Genomic DNA, 24489 nt, shown 5'->3' on the forward strand with positions numbered 1-24489 from the left:
CAAAAGCTGTCAAAACTATATTCTAATAGTTACTGATATTTGGGCGAGGTGAGAGACTACCCTTGCTAATAGTGTTAAAGATAATCACAGTCATCAAGTATTATCCACATGAGGTACAGTAAGCTGTCACTCTAGGTAAAAAAGAAAAACAAAAAACAAAAAACAACATATATGCAAGGACAGAGGTAAACAAATAATAGGGGTTTTTTTTTTCCCAGAATATGAGAAGATTCCTTTTTTTTTTTTTTTCTTGATACAGGGTCTGTCTGTCACCCAGGCTGGAGTGCAGTGTGGCAGTCACAGCTCACTGCAGCCTCAACCTCCCAGGCTCAAGCAATCCTCCTGCCTCAGCCTCCTGAGTGCTAGATCTATGGACGTGTGGCACAACGACCAGCTAATATATATATACACACATACATATATATACACATCTATACACATATATATATGTATTTTTTTTTTTTTGTAGAGACGGGGTTTCACCATGTTGCCCAGGCTGCTTTCAAACTTCAAAGCCCAAGCAATCGTCCTGCCTCAGCCTCCTAAAGTGCTGGGATTGCAGGCCTAAACCACCACACCCAGCCAAGATTCTAAAAAAGAACAATTAAAAAAAACAAAAACGACTAGGGGGCGAGAAGAAAAAGAATATGATGTGTTGATATCTTAACCCATTCTAATTCCTCCTAAAATCACACATTGGTCTAGCTCTGTGGGTGCTTTCTCCTTTTCTTTCCATTGGGAAGGTGACTGGTACAGAGTCCAGAAATTGAGATAGCTAGGAGTTTATCTAATAATTGGCAATCTAATACTACATAAGTTCTTAAGGATGGCTAACTGGTAGAACCAGGCCAAAAATTAATTTAACTGCAAATATATGGAACCAACCTAAGTGCCCATCAACCAACGAGCAGATAAAGATAAATATGGTACATTTACACCATGGAAAACTACTCAGCCACAAAAAGGAACAAAATTATGTCTTTTGTAGCAACTTGGAGAGAGCTGGAGGCCATTACTCTAAATGATGTTACTCAGGAATGGAAAACCAAATACCATGTTTTCACTTACAAGCAGGAGCTAAGCTATGAGGACAAAAAAACATACAGTGATATAACGGACTTTGGGAACTCTAAAGGCAGAAGTTGAGAGGGGAATAAGGGATACAAGACTACATATTGGGTACAGTGTACAATGTTTGGGTGACAGGTACACTAAAATCTCAGAATTTAACACTAAACAACTCATCCTTATAACCAAAAAACCACCTGTACTCAAAATACTAAATTTTTCAAAAACACCTTTTCTTTAGAGGAATTATCTGTATACACATAACTATTTTCCAAAGAACTCTAAAAATTATAAATTCTATAACCCTATAGAGTTATATTTAAAAAGTGTTGCTTAATTCAAAGTGAGTGTCAATAATACTTAGCTTCTACATTCCAATATCTGAAATATTCTATGGAGTAAGTCTGGAATAATTCAGGAAGACTGTATTCAATATGAGTGGACAATGTTGCTATGTACACCTAAGATCCATAAGAATGTCCATTTTCTCACACATTTTGATTTTTTTTTCCCCTGAGGGAAAGAAAGTGAGCGAAATTACCTTCTTTCAAGATTGCAGAGCAACCAATACCATGTACCCTTAGACCAGGAGTAAGTGACGAGTGGTATGAAAAGGATTAACATAAACAATTAATTCAGAATTTTTTCAATTCTCCTTGGTCCAAACTGCTTTAATTATTTATAAGAGATCTTTATTCAAGTAATAAAAACCAGAAGTTCTGAATTCCTTCTTCCTTTACAGAAAAGCATCTCAGCTTATCAATGATTTAGGTCAGACCACCCCACCACCACCCAATAGACTGTCCCTATTTAAAGACTACAGAAATTCTGTTAATATTGAAAGAAATGTATGGTAAAGAGATACTTATGAACACAGTTACCACAGCATTTTTAAGCCACAAAAAAATTCATTTAAAAAAATGCCAGGAAACCCAATTAAAAATCTCAATATTAACACTTCATCAGCAATCTACAAGTGACTGTATTAGTTTACGTTTCAGAACAATAAAAGCTTTTAATAAGTCAGCTTCTCAGTGATTTGAAGTCTAACTCTGGAAAGCAATTAGTGCAGTTCATAATTAGGGCACTGTTATTAATGCTGTGATTTGGTTTTATCCTCTGACAGTACTTACCTTTTCAGAATTTGTAAAAACATCAGATTTCAATTCTCCATCTAGAAACTCATTAAAGTATTTCATCAATTTCTGAGCCTCCACTGCCCGTTGTCTGGGTGTGTTTACCCCCTCTAACTGGTCTCCAAGGTGACAGACTTTAGTTGCTACATAGCTAATGTGCTCATCTAGTTCTTGGAAATGTTGGAAGGCAACCTAGGAAAAATGTGCATAAGCATAAAATACAATCAGTGTGCTCAGTTTATAATCTAAACTACTAATCTTATTGCTACTAACTAAAGATAACAGAAGATATATATGAGATGATCTACAAAATTCATGCTCATTAGTGTGACATGATCTGAAAATCTGTTAACCAAATTGCAAACTTTTATACCATTAACTATTAAAATAATATTTATCATGAGTACATTAATCAACAAAAAAGCAAACAAAAAAAGCTATTTACTCCTCATCCTGTTTTAACAAAACACTCAACACCATTTAGTCCCAAATAATGATTCTGAAAACAATTAGCTAACTAAACTGAAAAGAGTAAAAAATATGTCAGTAGGAGGCCGAGGCAGGCAGATCACTTGAGGTCAAGAGTTAGAGACCAGCCTGGCCAACATGGTAAAACCCACTCTCTACTAAAAATACAAACATTAGCGGGGTGTGGTGGTGGGCCCTGTAACCCCAGCTAGCTGGGAGGCTGAGGCAGGAGAATCGCTTGAACTCAGGAGGCAGAGGTTGCAGTGAGCTGGGATCACACCACTGCAGTCCAGCCTAGGTAACAGAGCAAAACTCTGTCTCAAAAAAAAAAAAAAAAAAAAAAGTCAGTAGTAAAATATACCTATTTATTTTAAATATTTTAAAATGTGATGTTTATATATAAAGTAAAATAGTTCTTTCCCAATTTTGAAAACAGAAAGGTAGCAATTATTCTACTAAGGCAAAGGTATATTACTTTCTAGAATATTCTTTCCCTTCTACCCGGGTACACTGATTGTCCTGTGGCATATCGAAATTGAATGCAATGAATGCCTTGTAACTGCCAACAGCAGAATTGCTGATAATCTAGTGTGGGACTTTTTTTCCAACCTTAAATTGAGGTGGGGAAGAGCTGTAAACATTTATTGAGGACTTCTCTGTGCTACACTAGACACTGTACTGAGCATATTACATGTATTTACTTATATAATACTCTTAACAACACACTTTACAGATTTAAAAAAAACTGAGTCGTGAAAAGTTTAAATTGCTTGAGATTACACAGTTCATAAGTGGCAGAGCTGAAACTAAAACTCAGGCAGACTGGTTCCAGAGTTTATTAGCTTAACTATTAAATTATTATTATTAGCAAGGGAAAACTGCATTAGAAGTGTTTGGAAACTGTGACCTTAACTACTTAAAAATGCATTCCTTACCTTAAATTACTGCCTTATTTCTCATAGCCGCATATGTTTAAGTAAAACAATCTTAAAAATTGAAACTTTAGCAGAAATCAGTTTGCTAATCCCTAACACTAAAGAATTAACGATCCCTGGGAGGCAGCAAAGCTAAACAATATCCCAAACTACACTAAGGGCAATCAAGGCCAGTAGCAGTAGCTCATACCTGTAATCCTGGCACTTTGGGAGGCCGAGGCAGGCGGATCACCTGAGGTCAGGAGTTCAAGACAAGCCTGGCCAACATAGCAAAATCTCTACTAAAAATACAAAAAAAAATTAGCTGGGTGTGGTAGCATGTGCATGTAATCCTACTTACTCAGGAGGCTGAGACAGAAGAATCACTTGAACTTGGAAGGCGGAGGTTGCAGTGAGCCAAGAACACACCACTGCACTCCAGCCTGGGCGACAGAGTGAAACTCTGTCTTAAAAAAAAAAAAAAAGGAAAGGGCAATCAAATTCCAGATAAGGCCCAGCCTGTGAATGGGATTCAGAGGTTCCAGATTAAGTCTAGGACCTAAGAGTGACTAAGAAGTTTGGTCTGCTTAGCCTCAGGACCAATCTAATGATCTGGTTTTACTCCAAAACGGTTCAAGGCAGTTTTTCCTATAGTTACACTAGAATTCTCACTGGAGCATATACCTCATGACTTTTGTGAAAGTTCCCAGACCAGGTTTTCTCTAGGGAAAACCTAATCCAGACAATAGTTGGTTTCATATTACTTTGTCTTATGGTTAAAGAGAATGCAAATGACTACCTAAATATCCAAGCTAATAAAGAGTCCCTAAAACTAGGGGTCTATTGAAGTGTCATTCTTGAAAGTTTGCATTATTAGAGGAGAATCAAGGACCACACTCAACTGGATACCACTCTATCCTGAGAAGAGTACCATGATCCTAAACCAACACTATGGAAAGCCATGCCAAGAGTACTTGATAACAATTCATTAACATTTTACCCCATGGGACTGAAGCAGTAGAGAGAAATCTTGACAGTTACTACCATGTGACTAGACTTTTTTAAGAGCTTAAAACTGGAAGGAAATAAAGATATTATAGCCTATATAAAATACCCATTTCTTAACAAAATGTTTACCTGATTGCTTTTCTGGAGCTCTTGTACCTTCTTGGCAAACTCTTTCGCTTCTTTCTGACATTGTTGCTCTAGTTTCTCTACTTTTCTTTGAATCCTTTCATCCATTATCTGGAGTTCCTGAATATGATTTACAAATTCTTCTAATAATCTAATAGAGGAAAGTTTGAATATGTATCAATCTACCTATTTTTAATCCTTAGGAACTGACCAGTTAACTTATAATCATAAAGTCTTAATAAAAGTGTTCCTTGAGCTTGAAATGATCATGTTAATTTTTTCTTTAGCATCTTGTTAGAAATTTCTTCATCAAAAGATCAAGTCTTTCTGTAATTTCATAACTTCCTCATAGTTGTGTCCAGGCCACATGGCTTTAAAGCAAACATGACGTTTGAAAATACGGCCAGGCTTTAACTATTGACTTTTTGGTGGAATATCTCAGAGGTGAATGAAAACCTCACCCAGAATCCCCATTAAACTCCTACAATAGAAATACATTTTATAGTCTATTTAAAATAGTCAAGAAGGTAAATGTACTGTATAAAAATAATAATATACATTCTAGAGTTCAGTGACTCTGTTCCCCTAATTTACAACTATATTTAAAACAATGTATTTAATGATTTTATTTTAGAAGTATAACCATTTCTAGTTTATGACTCATTAGAAGAAATGTCAAATTCTTACACTCAATAAAATTACTTCCTGCATACCAGTAAAACTGCTTCATTAAAAGAATGTCAAAGAAAAAACAAAATCTCAAACTTTTAATGCTCTGCTGATTTATGTCTTTTATTGGCCAATTGTTAACTAAAATCCTTGTAGAGGAATGTTGAAAGCAATCTCAACAGTTATCTCTATTCTAACACTAATGTGTACCAGATTAGATCTGTGGGGAAAAAAATTTTTTTTATTTCACCTTTTAGGATCAAAAGCTTCAGGTCCACCTCTAGAGCCTCCTCCTGGGGTTCTCCATACAAGACGTTCAATATATTCATCTGCCACAAAAGGCTCCTAGTTTACAAAATAAATATGCTTTAACAAAGTTTCACACACAAGTACTTATTATTTATAAAATTAAAACAGCTACTAGGTAAAAACTTAAAATGAAATTACTGTTTAAATACATCTATATTAAAATGTACAGTTTTCTTCAATTAAAAAGTCTTCAATAAACAAAACAAACTACTTAACGAAAATTAGGATATTAAAATACTAGAACAGTATTAATGACCAACTGGAACAACTCAACAGAAAAATGAGCAAAGTAAACACACAAGTAATTTATAGAAGAAATAAAATGGTCAAAAAATTATTTTTAATGTACGGCCTTACTAGTAATCAAATTATCCTTTTTTTTTTTTTTTTTTTTTTTTTGAGCCGGAGTCTCGCTCTGTTGCCCAGGCTGGAGTGCAGTGGCGCGATCTCGGCTCACTGCAAGCAGCTCTGCCTCCCGAGTTCACGCCATTCTCCTGCCTCAGCCTCCTGAGTAGGTAGGACTACAGGCGCTCGCCACCACGTCCGGCTAATTTTTTTGTATTTTTTAGTAGAGAGAGGGTTTCACTATGTTAGCCAGGATGGTCTCGATCTCCTGACCTCATGATCTGCCCGCCTCAGCATCCCAAATAGCTGGGATTACAGGTATGAGCCACCGCACCCAGCCTATCCTTTTTTTAAAAATCTCACAAACTGACAAAGTTGTTTTTTTTTTTTAATTATAATAAGCAAGGTAGGAAAGGATAAACTGAAATTTATACTCTCATTATTGTTAGAAATGTCAACAGTTACAATCTTTTTGGAGGCCAACTGGTATTAGGTAACATCAATAGTGTTACAAATGCTCGTATACCCTAACAGTAATTTTATTTTTAAAATCTAAGGGAAGAGCATATATGAATGCAAAAATTTCTGCAGAATGTTCATTGAGCATTATGTATATTACTAAGAAATTGTTTACATAAATAATATTCACAAAGCCATAACTGACAAATTACAGTAAACTTACAGGATGAAAAACAATGTTCCTATTAAAATCATGATCATGTAAAGAGTTTAGAAACGAGAAAAAGTCTAACACATGACAGCCGATGAGAAAAAGTAAGATACGAAATCTTATCATTTTCTTTAAAAAAACCATTTTTTAAAAAAGGATATTAGAAAAGGCTCAATCAAGAAAACTTCAAATGTTCACCATCAGCAGATAATACATTTTTTAGACTAATACACACTAATTTACATACTCTTCATACTACCCTCTTTCATGTAAATGGATACCACATATTGCCTCCTACCTAGCATGTAACTTAGTGATCAGCAGCAATTGCTGGTGATTACAATTTGAACTTTCATATCTGCAAAGTTTTTTCTTAAACTTTTAAAGATATAAAGTGCTGACATGTTTAAGAATTAAGTTCCAAGGATGAATTAATATCCTTACAAAGAAAAAAATATGGCACCCTGAAATAAAATGAACGCATTTAGCAACACATAACGATTTAGATAATCAGCCTCTAGTCTGCCTCACTTCTGTCGAAACAAGAGTTGATGCGAATCTAAAGATTTTTAACATCATCTAAAATTGAGAAATATGAACTCAAGATGAACTTATATTTAGAACTACTTAGAACTTTACAAACTAAGCTACTTAAAAATTTTAGAAAACTTGGCCATCACATGAAATACTCCTATACAATGAGATGGTGATGACAGCTAAAAGTTTCTTAAGTACTTACTATGTGCCAGGCATTGCCTAGTATTTTACATACTTTATCATATTCAATATGTACTATGGTAAGTAGTAAGTCTACAAGGTAGGTTCTATTAATACCAATTCAATTTACAGTTGTGAAATTACTTTAGGAAGTAGTCAGCCCTTTCAAAAATCTACAATACTTCCAGTAAAAAACTTCATATAGTAATCATGTACCTTTTCCCTATCATTTGCTTGGCATACACATTTGTATAAATACTTAATAATCTTAGTTCTTGTGTGTTGTTAATTTGTTGAGTAATCACAGTTTTCAATTAAACACGTTATACTGTTCATCAATTTTAATATATTAGTTTTATTAAATGACATATACTAAAAACTTCTAAATAGCAGGTATTTACTGACATAAAAAGTTAAGCTAAGCATTTTTTATACAAAATATTTTCAATCACCTGAAAATACAGTATTCCTTCATTCAGCAAATATTAATTGAGCACCTACTACATGCTAGAGACTATGCTAAATATCCAGGAAATAGTAAAAAAGGAGCAAAAAAATCTCTGCTCCTCTGGATCTAGTGGAGGAGAGTGACAGACAAATGAGCACAAAAAATGATAGCGGAATAAGAACCATGAAGAAAATGAAAGAGGATACAGAATGATGGGTAAGAGTGAGATGATGATGATGAATTTTTTTTTTTTTTTTTTGAGACCGAGTTTTGCTCTTATTGCCCAGGCTGGAGTGCAGTGGCATGATCTCGGCTCACCGCAACCTCCACCTCCTGGGTTCAAGCGATTATCCTGCCTCAGCCTTCCTGAGTAGCTAGGATTACAGGCATGCACCACCATGCCTTGCTAATTTTGTATTTTTAATAGAAGTGGTATTTCTCCATGTTGGTCAGGCTGGTCTCAAACTCCCGACCTCAGCTGATCCGCCTGTCTCAGCCTCCCAAAGTGCTGGGATTACAGGCATGAGCCACCGGGCCTGGCCAGAGTGAGATTATCTTTGAAAGAAGTCACCAGGCAAGATATATAAAATTTTGAGTAAAGACCTGTATGCGGCCAACTAATAAGCTATCTGAGGGAGGAAGACTCTAAGCACAGGGAACACTCTTGGTATACAATCAATGAAAAGAGGCCAGTGTGACTAAAAGAGAGTGAATGCAGGGGAGAATAAATGTGGATGAGGTCAAGAGAGGTAATGAGAATCCAGAGTTTATACCAAAGTCTTATATGATGTACTATGATATATTCCCTGTTACTGATTGAAGAAAAGGCCAGGTTCTCAAGAAGATAGGTATTACCTTCTTCTTGGGAATGCCAACACACAATAATAATTCTCCTATTCCTTCTTCCAAAAGAAGCTACAACCATTTACTTTAGTACGCTAAGGAAAGAAAAATATGCAAATATTTTGAAGTCTGTTGGACATAGGGTCCTAGTTGGCACTGGCACTTGGCTGGCCCAAGGCATCATGGACCGTGTCAGAGTGAGAACCTATGGGGGCCAGGTAATAGATTCCTGGCCAAGATCTGGCAGAGTCAAACCAATACGTCCATGAGCATAGCTAGTGGTGATTTCTGCAGTCTACAAATGTTTAACAGGTATAGACACACTTAAGTGGCTGATATGACTCCAACACTGGGTCCTTGGTCTACAAAATAAGAACTATTATAATGAGGAAGCCCAAGTAAAAATCCCTAAAATTGCCCCTGTCCAGTCAAGGTAGTTAATCATGTAGGATGGCAAAAAGTAATGCCACTCTTAAGAATATAAAGTAGAGATCGACAATTTTTTCTTAAAAGACCAGATAGCTAGTATTTTAGGCTTGCAGACCATACAGTCTCTGTTAAAACCATTCAACTCTGCCACTGTGGTGCAGATGCAAACATACACAACACATGAATGAGCATGGTTATGTATCAATAAAACAGACAGGATTCTGGGAAGATGGTGGAGTAAATCTGTCTCCCCATCTAGGTAACAACTGCACTGGCAGAATCTAACTATTTTGGAACTCTGTAGGCTAGTGAAGGCTTGTATCTTCCCAGGTGAAGACTTAGACAAGAAAATGTGGTAATTTTGGTCAATTTCAGCTCTTAGCACAATAGCAGCTACCCAGGTCCCACCCTAGCCCTGTGGGAGAGTGCTGTACACAAATTTCTGGAACAACATGCACACAGGTTGTAGAGGCCAGCATGACCAAAAAGGACCCTGTCCTCTAAATATCTGGGATCCCTGTGCTGAGGGCTAATTGCTGCTTCAGACCACAGAGGCATAAAAAGGCCTTTGTTGTTGCACCATCCCCATTTTTGCAAGCCCCTCTCCCTCTGGATAAAGTGACTGTCAGAGGATTTAAGTAAATGGATCAAAGAAGAAATTACAAGGGAAATTGTAAAATACTTAAGAAATGAATGAAAATAAAAACACAATATACAAAAACATAGGACACAGTGAAGGCAGTGCTAAGGAGTAAATGTGCAACTAGAAATATTTATATTAAAAAATAAAGAAGATCTCAAATCAACATAACTTTAAAACTTAAGTTACTAGAAAAAGAAGTATAAACTTAAGTAACCAAGAAAAAAAAGAAAAACTAAAGCCAAAGCTAGCAGAAGGAAGAAAATAATTAAAACTGGAGCAGAAATTAACAAACTAGAGAACAGAGAAACAATAGAAAAAAAAAAAATAATGAAACCAGAAGTTGGCTTTTTGAAAAGATCAACAAAATTGAAAAGCCTTTAGCTAAACAGACTAAGAAAAAAAGGGAGAAGGCTCAAAATACTAAAATCACAAATGAAAATGAAGACGTTACTACCAATTTTATAGAAACAAAAAGGATTATAAGACAGCATTACAAACAATTGTATACCAACAAATTTGATAACCTAGATGAAATAGAAAAACTCCTAGAAACATAAAATCTACTAAGGCTAAATCCTGAAAATATAGAAAATATGAATAGACCTATAGCCAGTAAGGGGGATGAATTAGTAATCAAAAATCTCCCAACAGAGAAAAGCCCTGGAACTCATGCCTTCACTGTTGACTGTTGCTAAACATTTTACAAAACTAACACCAAGCCTTCTCAAACTTTTCCAAAAAATTGAGGAAGAGGAAACACTTCCTAATTCACTGTATGAGGTCAGCATTACCCTGATACACCAAAGCCATGCAAAGACTGTGCAAGAAAACTATAGACTAATATCCCTTTATAATCATTCATGCAGAAATCCTCAATGAAGTATCAGCAAACCAAATTCCATAGCATTATTAACATGATTATATACAACCTATAGGAGAAAATATCTGCAAACTACACATCTGATAACGGGTTTATCTAAAATATATAAGGAACTCAAACAACTCAATAGGAAGAAAATAAACGACCTGAATTTTAAAAATGTGTGAAGGGCAGAAACAGACATTTCTCAAAAGAAGACACATAAATGGCCAACGAGTATACGAAAAAATGCTCAACACCATTAATCATCAGGGAAATGCAAATTAAAACCTCAGTAACGTATCACCTCACACCTATTAGAATGGCTATTATCAAAAAGACAAAAGATAAGTGTTGGTAAAAACGTGGAGAAAAAGGGAACCCTTGCACACTGTCGGTGGGAATATAAATTACCACAGCCATTACGAAAAACGTTATGGAGGTTCCTGAAAAAAACTAAGAACAGAAATACCATAATGATCCAGCAATCATACTACTAAATATATATCTAAAGGAAATGAAATTACTATGTCAGAGATATCTGTACCACCATGTTTACTGCAGCATTATTCACAAGAGCTGAGATACAGAATCAATCTAAGTGTCCATCAATGGATGAATGGATAAGGAAAATATGGCATATATTCACAATGGAATATTACTCAGCCATTAAAAAGAAGGAAATCCTGTCATTTGCAAAAATATGGATGAACCAGGAGAACATTATATTAAGGAAAATAAGCCAGGAATAGAAAGACAAATACCACATGACCTCACTCATATGTGGAATTTTTAAAATGTGATCTCATAGAAGTAAGAGTGGATTGGTGGTTACCAAAGAAAGGCTGGGAAGGGTAAAGGGGAGGGGAGGAGGAAGAAGACAGCCTGATTAACAGATACAAATACATAGTTAGATAAAAGAAAAACTGAAAAATTAGTTGCCATTTCTATATACTAACAAGGAACAATCTAAAAAGGAAATTATGAAAACAATTCCATTCACAATAGCATCAAAAAGAACAAAGTACTTAGGAATAAACTAAGAATTAGCCAAAGAGGATAAAGACTTGTACAATGCAAACTATAATACTTCGAAAGAAATCAAAGAAGGCACAAATAAACGGAAAGACATCCTATGTTTACAGACTGGAAGACTTAATATTGTTACAATGTCAATACTACCCAAAGTGATCTACAGATTCAACTCAATCCTTGTGAATATCCCAATGACTTTGCTCTATTCAAAAACAGACAAGAAACCCCAAAGAGCCCAAAACAATTCTGCAAAAGAACAGAGCAGCAGGACTCACACTTCCTGATTTCAAAACTTACTACACAGCTACACTGATCAAAACAGTATATGATACTGGCATAAAGACAGGGATACAGAACAACTGAACAGAATAGAAAGCCTAGAAAAAAACCCTCACATATTTGGTCAAACAATTTTTGACAAGGGTGCCAAGACCATTCGAAAGACAAAGGACAGTCTTTTTACCACTTTGGGAGGCTGAGGCAGGCAGATCTCTTGAGGTCAGGAGTTCGAGACCAGGTTGGCAAACATAGCAAAACCCTGTCTCTACTAAACACACAAAAATTAGCTGGGTGTGGTGGCGAGTGCCTGTAGTCCCAGCTATTTGGGAGGCTGAGGCAGGAGAATCACTTGAACCAGCGAGGCAGAGGTTGCAGTAAGCTCAGATCACTCTACTGCACTCCAGCCTGGATAACAGAGTGAGTGAATCTGTCCAAAAAAAAAATGCCCAACATTACTAATATTTAGGGAAATGCAAATCAAAACTACCATGAGATGCCACCTTACACAGGAAATGGCAAAAGGCCTAGCTATCAGAGAAGTAAGATTGGAAGACCAAGGACAAGGAAGTCTAGAGTAGAGGCATATGGACGATACAATGAAAGAACTGTCCTGCCAAAATTCATAGGTTGAAGACCTAACTCCCAATGTGATGGTATTTGGAGATGGGACCTTTGGGGAGGTAATCAGTGTTAGATGAGGTCACAAGGTACAGACCCTCATTATGGGATTAATGTTCCTACAGGAAAAAGAAATCTCTCTCTGCACACACAAAGAAGAGATTACGCAAGCACAAAGTGAGATGGTGGTGCCTACAAGCTAAGAGAAAAGGCCTCAGCATGACAACTACCTTGCTGGCACTTTGATCGTGGACTTCTCAGCCCACAGAACACTGAGAAATAAACTTCTGTTGTTGAAGCCATCCAGTCTATGGAACTTTGTTATGGAAGCCTGAGTTGACTAAAACAGACAGATATATGAGACTGGATGAAAAGTATAAAGTTCTTTGTATAACACGTTAGCACCAGAAAACATATACCATGAAAGAGGAACTAAGCAACCAAGCAGAAAAAATGACGCTGCTTGGCATTAGCACTCTGAGCACATGAACAAAGCAGACACAGTACAGAGACAACATGACCCCAACTGCAAGGGGTCCTACTTACCAAGGCTGATTCAGCTACTGTGAAACCAAATATCTAGCCTAACAGTGACAAAGACCAACTCTAAGCCCCTAAAATAGCCCCATTCAAGACTAATCACATGGTTGGCAAGTTGACTACACTGGGCCCTTCCCACTCTAGAAGAAAGAATATTTTACTTTGATAGAAAGAGAAATATTTGAGTTGGATTTGCCTTTCCTCCGAGGGAGTGTTTGTTCCTCTGGCACAGGACTTCACATACCACATCACACCAAAGGACCCAGGCACCCAGTTTACAGCAAAGGAGGTAACCATGGGATTCACTGGTCATATCATAAACCACACCAAACAGAGGTAGGCAGACTAACAGAGCACTGGAACAGCCTGATGAAGGCACAGCTGAAGCACCAGTTCAGAGGGTGTACTCTATCAAGATAATGCACTGGTCGGGCGTGGTGGCTCATACCCGAGCTCAGGAGTTCGAGACCAGCCTTGGCAACACAGTGAAACCCTGTCTCTACTAAAATACAAAAAATTAGCTGGATGTGGTGGCGGGTGCCTGTAGTCCCACCTACTTGGGAGGCTGAGGTAGGAGAGTTGCTTCAGCCCGGGAGGTGGAAGTTGCAGTGAGCCAAGATCACACCACTGTACTCCAGCCTGGGCAACTGAGCAAGACTCCGTCTCCAAAGGCAAAAAAGAAAAAAAAAAAGAAGCACTATCCTCCAAGATGCAGTATATATTCTGAATTAAAAGGCTTTATATGATGCTTTGACTCCAATACAAAAAACACATGAGTCTGGCAACAAGGGGTAAAAGCAGAAAGTAGGTTCACTTATCATGATTCCCAATTTGTGCTTGGGATCCCTGTGACTCTAGGTTCTTCAGGAAGAGTCTTGGTCCCCAAAGAATGAATACTTTTGCCTACGAACATAGTATAAGAGTATCATTAAACTATAACTACAAGTACCGCCTGGTCATATTGTTTCCTTATACCTAGGGAATAAGAAGAGGAGTGATCATCTTTGGCTGGGGCAATCAACCATAATGATCAGGATGAGGCAGGGCTGCCCACACACAATGGGGGCCGAGAGCAGTATGTTTGGCACACAGATGATCCTCTTGGGGATCTCTTGACACTCCCTCAACCAATTCTGAAAATGTATGGACAAATGTTACAACCCTGGCCTAAAAAGGGTATTGTAACCAGTTAAAATACCAAGAACATCAGAGGTACTAGCTGAAGGTAAGGCAGAGTTACAATCGATAGTAGAGGTGAGAGATAGTGAATATCAGTTGCAACTCTGAGACCAGCTATAGTAGTGGGGGCCACAGTTCATCTCACTAGCCTTCTTCTTCGAATTTTCCTCCAGGATAAGACTCAACCAGAATGTCAGAAGAGCTACTCCCCAAATGTATATGAAGAAGTGAAGTCTAGTTGTGGAACAAGGGTGGTCTGTGGTGAACACAACTATGTGCCATCCAGCTCGCCCTTCAAGAAGGGACTTGCCCTAACTGCTAACAGTGCTGCCAACAAAAAGGCTTCATGGGCAGTATTTTCAGGGACTTCATCAGATGCAAAGAGTCACTTCACCCAATGTCATGCCTTTCCCAATGTGATCCATAGCCAATGACTGATTAAGATGGGAGTATAAGGGCCAGACCACTTTGGTCCAAAGCAGGACAACTCTGACAGGTCATTTCAGTTTCAGACCTCCCCACAGGAGCCATCAACACTGCCACTGGACCAAAACTGTAACTCTGTTTCTCCACATGCCCAATCTTGTATCCTTGCTCTGCCCCCTCATAAATGTTTATCCAAGGTTACTTCCTAATAAATATTCTGCATGCTAAACTGTCTCAAAGTTGGCCTCCCAAAAGACCCAACCTGCAATACCTTAGTAGTCCAGTCAAGAGACGGCAGTGACTCAGATGAAAGTGGTAGTGGATGAGGTGGTGAGAAATAGGTTCATGACGTTTTAAGGCATGCATTCATATAAGTTGCTGATAGATTGAATATGTGGAAAAAGAAAAAAAAGGAATAAAAGATTACTCATAGAGGTAGAGGTTTGCAGCCAGGACGACTCTGTGAATGGTGGTGCTAATTACTGAGATGGGAAGATCAGGGAAAGAGACGGATGAGGGAGCTGTGAAACAAGAGTTTTGTTCCGCATATGTTATATTGTAGACGCCTATTAGATAAATAAGACAAATATAGAGCACACAGATGGAAAAACAAGTTAGTACTACACGGAAGAAGCTGGAGCTTCACAAAATTTGAATCATCAACACGTAGATGGTTACCAAAGGACTGGGTGAGATCATCTAGGAGGAAGAAAGGCATGCCAACATTTGGAGATAAGAGGAAGAAAACAATCCAACAAAAGAAAACAGGAGGCACCAGTGCAAGCAGAAGAAAATTAGAGGTCAGTGTCCTGGAAGCAAAGTACACATTTTATCCTCAGAGACAAATTATCACTAGGGTTTAAGAGAAGTCAGCGATTGATCCCCAAGGGATGGAAGTTCCAAAAAAGCAAAAAATAAAAATAAAAAAATAAATAAAAATAAAGAATTCTGCTTATATAAGCAAATAAATCCTAATGCCTTGCTTTCTAATACTTTACCTTGCTGCAAAGGCACTTACAGTGAGAAAAAGATAGCCAAATTAACAAATCCTAAGACCTCCAAATGACCAAGTCCTCCCAAGAGACTTCTCAAATAATTCCCTATAATACAAATACCTGTAAAAATTGTTTTAAATCCTTTAGAATTTTACAAGCCTGACAAAGGTTTAGCTTCACTTTCTGTTTGCTACAGTAATCAAAAGCAAAAATCACCAAGCCAAAACAAAAATCTAGAACTATGCATTAAGATACTATCATATGAAACTTAGCTTTACATAATTGGTTGTTATACTGCTCCGTTAAACTGATTTTAAATGCTTTACAAATGTTACCAATTGTAATATTAAAATATGGTGTTTGTTATTGTGGAAGACAGTGTGGCGATTCCTAAAGGATTAGAACCAGAATTACCATTTGACCCAGCAATCCCATCACTGGGTATAGACCCAAAGTATAACAAATCATTCTACTATAAAGACACATGCACATGTATGTTTACTGCAACACTATTCACAATAGCAAAGATTTGGAACCAACCCAAATGCCCATCAATGATAGATTGGATAAAGAAAATGTGGCATATATACACCATACTATGCAGCCATGAAAAAGGATGAGTTCATGTCCTCTGCAGGGACATGGATGAAACTGGAAACCATCATTCTCAGCAAACTCACACAGAACAGAAAACCAAAGACTGCATGTTCTCACTCATAAGTGGAAGCTGAAAAATGAGAATACATGGACACAGGGAGGGGAACATCACACACCAGAGCCTGTCAGAGGGTGGGGGACCAGGGGAGTGATAGCATTAGGAGAAATACCTAATGTAGATGAGGGGTTGATGGGTGCAGCAAATCACCATGGCACATATATACCTATGTAACAAATCTGTAAGTTCTGCACATGTATCCCAGAACTTAATGGTGTTTGTGGTCACTTCTACTGAAAACTCCCTTGGATGGCAATCCCTTGGACAGGAACATAAATCCCTAATTTAAATAATGTTGCTTCCTTGACAAAAATTCAAATTTTTGTATTTTCTTATATCTCCATTCCCAAAACTAGATCCAATACAATGTGTTGGAATCACCCACAAACTCAAAGAAACTAGGATATTTACCCCAGCCTAGGTAAAAAAAAAAAAAAAAAAAAAGTAAGTCTCAGATCATTTCAGATAGATATTTCTGTATCTTGTTAAACCAACTAACCCATCGGTTCAAAAGTACTGCCTATCATGTATTTTCCTTAAATTTATTATGGATACCACTATCTAACAGATCATTAAAACACTACCTCCTTTTAGTGAGAAACTTCCCTATATAATTCCTATTACACTATCGAATTCACACACCTTTTTTTTTTTTTTTTTTTTTTAAAGATACAGTCTCACTCTGTCTCCCAGTCTGCAATGCAGTGGTATAATCTCGGCTCACTACAAACTCTGCCTCCTCATATCTCAGCCTCCTGAGTAGCTGGTATTACAAGTGTGCGCCATCACGCCCGGGTAATTTTTGTATTTTTAGTAGAGATTGGGTTTTGCCATGTTGGCCAGGCTGGTCTCTAACTGCTGGCCTCAAGTGATCTGCCCGACTCAGTGCTTGGATTACAGATGTGAGCCACCACACGCAGCCAAGTTCACACTCTTATATCTACCCTTTAGGGTTCTTATCTTGTACCACCTACCCAAATTTCTCTGTACCTCAAAACAAATAGCCACACTTCCATCAGACTATGCCAGTCTTCTTTTTAAGCCCATGTTACTCCTGTTTCCTAACCTGTGGCCAGGTAACTCACCCTACTAAGTATGCCCTTTCTCCTCCAAAACTTCAAAAACTGCTATACCATTACTTAAAGCCTGGCTCCATTCCCTTTTCTTCTTTGAAGGGTTCCTTCCCTACATGGTCTCCATTAATTTCTCCACTCTTAAACCCCTATGAAGCTTAAAAATTCAAATCCCAACACAGAATATTACTAACTGTCATTTTATCATTTATTGATTTAGAATCATTTTCATAAGTTTCACTCTTTTCTCCATACTTAAATTGAAAGCAAGGGGAGGCTGTGTCATACATTTCTCTTGCTTTCCAGCTGTAGTCAACAGAACAATGCTGAGCATACCAAAACACTAGCTAGTTGGGGCCATGGCTGAAATCCCTGCAGACGGTCTTGAAAGTCATGCTCTTGATCCATATATCCAAAACCAAAAGGGCAGGACCACTACCCCACAACCCAGAAATAAAGAACAGGCATTACATGGTACTATCAATCCAAGATTCTAACAGAAACCAAATATGAGCCTAATACAATTCTGGCACTACAAAGAACTAAAGAATTTTACAATATTTGGCCTCTACTTTCTAACCCCATTTTCTTTGATTTTTCAGTGAGATTCTTTACGTGTTTTCTGTATATTAATAACTTATATTTATTGACTACTGATTTTTTTTAAAAACCACAAAATATTTTGTCTCCAGCTAACAAAATGGATTTCAAAAGTAGTATGAAAAGGTAGAAAAATAAAGCATTTTAAGACACAAATATAACTAAGGCAAACTTTGAAAAAGTATTTTGAAAACTACTTGCACAAACACTACAAAATAAATAATTTTACTTTTTAAAATTAGTCAATTTTAACATTCAATCTTGAAGCCCTTTAAACTATGAAATTGGTCAATTAATCATGTCATCAAAATTGTTTTGAAGACTACCTGAATGATGGTAATTTAGAATCTTACAAAATATTTTAGATTCTCTTAAGCAAAATATTTTTCCAGGATAGAATATTTCTCATTTCGAACCGTAAAGTAATATATATCATGTGTATGTCCAAAAGGGAGAGGTAACAAAATGTTACAATTCCTGTTATACTAGGCTCAGCAGAATCATATAATCAGATTTAAAATTTGTAATGCAAGAATGTTCTTTAAATATCATCACAGCCCAGCTCTTTCATCTCATTTTTACATATGAGGAAACTGAGGAAATGAAATTTAAGTCTTATCAAGGTATTAAACCAGTATTCTAACCCAGATATTTTTCCCACTCTATTATAGAGACTTTAATATAGACTGTGAAATTACTTTAAGTATTTAATAAAATCTGCCATTAGCATTTCAAATCAAATTAAGTGTATTTACAAATATACACGTTAAATATTCTTACAGGTATTTAATAAACACCTTGGAAATAAAATTAAACAAGTAAGGAATCATTGCTTCTTTCATTTATTATACCCTGAATAAGCAAAGATATATAAATAACTATATTTTCTTATTTTCATATTTCAGCTTCAAGGAAATAGCATCAGAAAAGTTTGCTAAGTTTTAAATATATATATATACATAAAATATTAACCACCAAACTTTTAAATTATTTATCACTCAACTAGAACTTTCATTTAATTTGTAGGTTATATGTTTATTTGCCGGGTGTTACGTGCAGTTGCAATCCACTTTTAAGAGAACAAAGCAATCACTCTTTCAAATCTCTCTCACACATGTGGGCACACACACACCTCAACGATTTAATTTCCTGGGAACACCAGGGATTCAGTATTTTAAATTAATTATACACATGTGCAGTCTATAATACTGTCCTCAATTTAATGACTTGCTTATTCCAGAAGTTCACTTTCAAGTTGGTTTGACTGGAGAACTCCAAAGCATAAAACACTTAAATGGAACTCTATTACTCTTAAGCATCAACCTCTACCTCTATCACTCTCTCCACTAACACCAATAGAAGGTAAGAAATTGATCAGCCTCTGTTTCAGTTATCTATTGCTGCCTAACAACCACTCAAATAGTTAGTGGCCTAAAATAACAATAATCATACTGTTCACAAATCTGATTTGAGGAGGGCTCAACAGGGAAATCTGGTCTCTGCTCCACATGAAATAAGCTGGGGCTGCTCAACTTGGCTACAAGATACTCTTTCAAGATGGCAAGCTGGTGTTTACCGTTAGCTGGGAGTTCAGCAAGAGCCAAGGGTGAAGGGCCTTGGTTCTTTAAAAGGGCCGCATGGGCTTTCTCTTGGTATGGTTGCTAGAGTCCAAGAGGTTAGGTCATCAAAGGTAATACATCTGGCCCTCTATGGGGCCTAACCTTGCAAATCACTATGTAGCAACACTTCTATAGTCATAGGCCTGTACAGATTCAAGAAGTGAGCAGAGACCCTACTTCCCTATGGGAGGGGCATAAACATCACGATGTGGGATGGCAGATCTTGTGACCATCCTGAAAAATATAACCTTCCACAGCCCCTTTTTGTAATCCTCTCCTACTATAATCTCCTACTTCTTGGATCATTTACTCTAAGTCAGCTGAGACCGACAAGGCTGAAGGCTTTCTCTCCCTGATAGATCTTTAATCTAGTTCTCATCTCAATCCACTTAAATTGAAAGTGGCCGACACCTAATTTTTAAAAATGGATACTACTCTTTTGATAGTATGCTAAGCAATTTAAATTTCTCAATTCAATTTAGTCATCAAAAAAACCTTCTGAAGTAGATACTACTATTTCCCCCATTATACAGATGAGAAAATTGAGGTACAAAGAGGTTGGGTAACTTGCCAAGATCACACAACTAGTAAGGGGCAGAGCTGAGAGATGTCATCCACCTCCTGACTAAATTACCACCCATATAAAGTGATACTTCCTAAACTGCTATCTCTAACTGTGATCTCTTTCTGAGTTACTAATTCATATTTCCATTTGCCTAGTGGACTTCTTTACCACGATGTCTTGCTAAAAACTCAAAGTATAAAACAAAATATATATATACATATATAAAATAACATATACATATATATTTAATGAATATATTATTTCTTTCCCCTGCAAAGGTCTTTCTAATTTTCTCTGTCACAGTTAATGAATCACCAACCACCTACTTTTCAAAGTTACAAATTTAGAATTTTAACTCCTCAGTAATTGAATTATTTTAATTCTTCCTCCAAAATGTCTTTTCAAATTTCTTCTCTGTTGCCATTGAATTAGGTTAGAATTTCATCTGGCAAGATTAATCAGTCAACAGATAATTCTGGAACACTTACCAAATGACAACAATTATGTTAGGCTGCCCATGATCCCAATTTTCCCAGCTAACAATTTCTTCCCCCATCGAAGGCCATTCTTCACGCTAACATTAAAATTGTCTGTCGAACGAGAGCCTGGTCGGCGATATGAAACTGCTCACCCACAATCTGCTGAGCTCGCATGTGCAGGGGGTGGGGTCCCGTGGCTTCCCCCTGCGCCTCCAGGCCACTGAGGTCCCTATCTGCCCTGTGGAGTTCAACCCCAACTTCGTGGCGCCTATGATACCTAAGGTGGAGTGGGCGGCGTTCCTGGAAGCGGCCGATAATTTGCGCCTGATCCAGGTGCCGTTCCTGGAAGCGGCCGATAATTTGCGCCTGATCCAGGTGCCTAAAGGGCCGGTCGAGGGATATGAGGAGAATGAAGTTTCTGAGGACCATGCACCATCTGCTGCTGGAGGTGGAAGTCATAGAGGGCACCCTGCAGTGCCCGAAGTCTGGACATATGTTCCCCATCAGCCGCGGGATCCCCAACATGCTGCTGAGTGAAGAGGAAACTGAGAGTTGATTGTGCCAGGCGCCAGTTTTTCTTGTTATGACTAATGTTTTTGTTGATGTATACCCTGTTTCCAAATTCTGCCGTGTGTATCCCCAACCCTTGACCCAATGACACCAAACACACAGTGTTCTTGAGCTCGACATTATATATTTTTTTCTCATTAAAGGTTCAAAACCAAAAAAATAAAAAAATAAAAATAAAAAATAAAATTGTCTGTCTTCCTGACCCTTACCCAAAAAAAGTAAGGTCAGCCCTCTTGCATGATCTATAAAAAGCCTTCGTAAAAATTCCCCCGGGGCTGGGCCCAGTGGCTCATGCCTGTAATCCCAGCACCTTGGGAGGCCTGAGGTGGGAGGATCACTTGTGTCCTGGAGTTCGAGACTAGCCTGGGCAATATAGTGAGACCCCATCCCTACAAAAAATAAAAAATTAGCCAAGCATGGTGGCACATGCCTGTAGTCCCAGCTACTTGGGAGGCTGAGGTGGGAGGATTGCCTGAGCCTAGGAGGTAGACATTGCAGTGAGCTGTGATTACACTACTGCACTCCAGCCTGGGTGACAGAGCAAAACCCTGTCTCAAGAAACAAAAAAACTGGCCAGGCACGGTGGCTCATGCTTGTAATCCCCCAGCACTTTGGGAGGCCAAGGCGGGTCGATCATGAGGTCAGGAGTTCGAGACCAGCCTGGCCAACACAGTGAGAGCCCATCTCTACTAAAAATAAAAAAATTAGCCAGGCATGGTGGCAGGCACCTATAATCCCAGCTACCCAGGAGGCTGAGGCAGGAGAATCGCTTGAAACCAGAGGCGGAGGTTACAGTCAGCCGAGATCATGTGACTGCACTCCAGCCTGGGCAACAGAGCTAGACTCCTTCTCAAAAAAAAAAAAAAAATGAAAAACTGCCCTCAAACTCCCATGGTCTCAATGCCTTGCCACCACTCCCTGTTCTTAAAATATGCACATACACATCCTAACTCTTCTCAATTGCCTCACCTTACAATAAACTGGAGTCATCTTGTGTCTCTGCCTTGGAATGACCTTCTCCTGTTTGAAAAATCTCTACTCATCCATCAATATCCAATTTCTATATGCCACTACTAAATGAAACCTTTCCTAATAATCCCTGGAAAAGATTCTAAACTCCCACTGCACTGTATTAATGTATTAACATGTCTGTCTCCCTCAATCAGATGCTTAACTCAACATCTTTTAACTCTAGTACCTGGAATAATGTCTGGCCTACACATTTATTCAATGTTTGCAGAATGAATACATTTTATCATATACATGATACTACAATTGGTAGCCAACGTCTATAAACACTTAACAACTAATATGGTTAAAATAAATAGCATTTCAGCACCTGGACAGTTAACGGGGTGCTCCTTACTTGTATATCTCATGCTCATTAGTATACACCTGGCTAGCTAATTGAACGAGACATCATTTTCAACAAGTCCATTTTTAAACAGCTTTTGTAATTTAGTTTGAAAAATTAAGAGACAAATAAATGTGGGAAAATGTGTTCTTCAATATTCATACTCTAATTTGGAAGTCAAAGAGCCATTGCTATCACAGCCAAATTACCTGACCTCAAGCACTATTATCAAGGAACCTACATTTACAGAAAGAAAAAAAAAATGAATTTTTAATCCTGGCATTTAGGACCTCCAAAATTAAACCCCAATTTACCTTACATGCCACTCCTCCTCTTTATGTGTGCTATACTCCAGCCAAAATGAATGTTCCCCTTATCTCCAGGGCCTACAACCCTCCCTTTATGTCTTAGCTTTCATTGTCTGCTTTACTGAAAAGTCCCTTCACCCAGTTCCACAAACTCAAATCTAATTTTTCCTCTGTAGATAATTCAAATGATAATAATCCCTCTGTAGATAATTCTAATCCTTTCTTTCTTCTAGAGGTAATCTTCCCATCCTCTTGACACCTATGGCACTTTATCTAGACTTCTTTGAAACCATTTATAACCTTATTTTTAAGAGTATAGTATCATGTATCTACCTTCTCTCCCTCTATTTGCTAAGGACAGGTTCTATACTTAACATTTTCCAAAATATGTACCTTGCAATTCACAAAATTAAGTTAACAAGCAGTAGAAAATAAAAGTCTCTTAAAAAAAGAAAAGAGTCTCATGGTGAAAAAAGTTTGGGAAATGGACTTCTCATCATCTTTAACATATTAAGATATACTGCAAATCTCCAACAAAACAGACTATGCTCATTTCCATAAGTTATTTGGCCACTGAACCCTGTTAGTTTTTTTGCAACACATCTCGTAGGATTAATATTTCTTTGGCATGCCCTTTGAGGCATGCAGATAAAGTTCAAGAACTTTACCTTGAACTTAATAGGTATTCAACAAATATTTGTAGAATGAATGAATAATTAACCCTAGTTACTAACCAAGAACTCTCCCATAATGGTAGTCTAACCAGAGAAAAGGGAAGATTCTTGAAGAATTATGGGGAAAAAATAAGCAAATGAGAAAAGAATGTCGTCAGTAGTACAATAAAAGGAGAAAGGAATATTTGCAACAACATAAAAAGAACTTCTGGCGGGGCACAGTGGCTCACACCTGTAATCCCAGCACCTCGGGGGGCCAAGGTGGGCAGATTGCTTAAGCCCAGGAGATCAAGACCAGCCTGGGCAACATGGTGAAACCTTGTTTCTCCAAAACAATTTTAAAAACTAGCTGGGTGTGGTGGCAGGCACCTGTAGTCCCAGCTACTCTGGAGGCTAAGGTGGGAGGATGGATTGTGCCTGGAGGGTAGAGGCTGCAGTGAGCAGTGATCACCCAACTGCACTCCAGCCTGCGCAATAGAGCAAGACCCTGTCTCAAAAACAAAGAAAAGAAAATTTAAAAAGGAATTTCTGAGCCCAGCCACTTTGCATATGTAGAAGATACAATTTATCTACACCACGTAACAATCCTTATTCAGAATGTCTATCCTGAGAAGATTTAATAACACTGTACATGGATCTTTTCAGAAAGATCTGTCAACAAAAGTTGAAACTAAGAAGGTATTCTGAGAAACTTTCAGGATATACACTATTACAATAGCCAAATCATCTATTACTAAATCATTTCGGTCAACTGAGGAAATACATTCCAGTCTGATTTTGTTATATGAAGTTGTTTTCATTAAGTGTC

At 37.6% G+C, this 24489-nt stretch overlaps 1 protein-coding gene and 1 pseudogene across 4 annotated transcripts in view; one reads left to right on the forward strand and one right to left on the reverse strand.

Annotated features, from left to right (window-relative positions):
* EXOC5 (exocyst complex component 5) overlaps positions 1 to 24489 on the reverse strand; it is a 64654-nt gene that overhangs the window by 37403 nt on the left and 2762 nt on the right. The window contains exons 2-4 of one of the 3 annotated variants that reach the window (XM_025392999.1): positions 5640 to 5734; positions 4724 to 4871; positions 2202 to 2396 (exon numbers count right to left, since the gene is read on the reverse strand). In XM_025392999.1, the coding sequence (XP_025248784.1) occupies positions 2202 to 2396; positions 4724 to 4871; positions 5640 to 5734 (438 nt within the window). The remainder of the gene's footprint in view (positions 1 to 2201; positions 2397 to 4723; positions 4872 to 5639; positions 5735 to 24489) is intronic. The other 2 variants (XM_025393000.1, XM_025393001.1) reach the window with 2 other exon arrangements.
* Positions 20901 to 21505, forward strand: LOC112629427 (annotated as a pseudogene). The gene is made up of 2 exons (XR_003120594.1): positions 20901 to 21108; positions 21151 to 21505. The product of XR_003120594.1 is annotated as a multifunctional methyltransferase subunit TRM112-like protein (transcript).

The sequence above is a fragment of the Theropithecus gelada genome, chromosome 7b (genome assembly GCF_003255815.1).
Source record: "Theropithecus gelada isolate Dixy chromosome 7b, Tgel_1.0, whole genome shotgun sequence".
NCBI classification, from domain to species: Eukaryota; Metazoa; Chordata; class Mammalia; order Primates; family Cercopithecidae; genus Theropithecus; species Theropithecus gelada.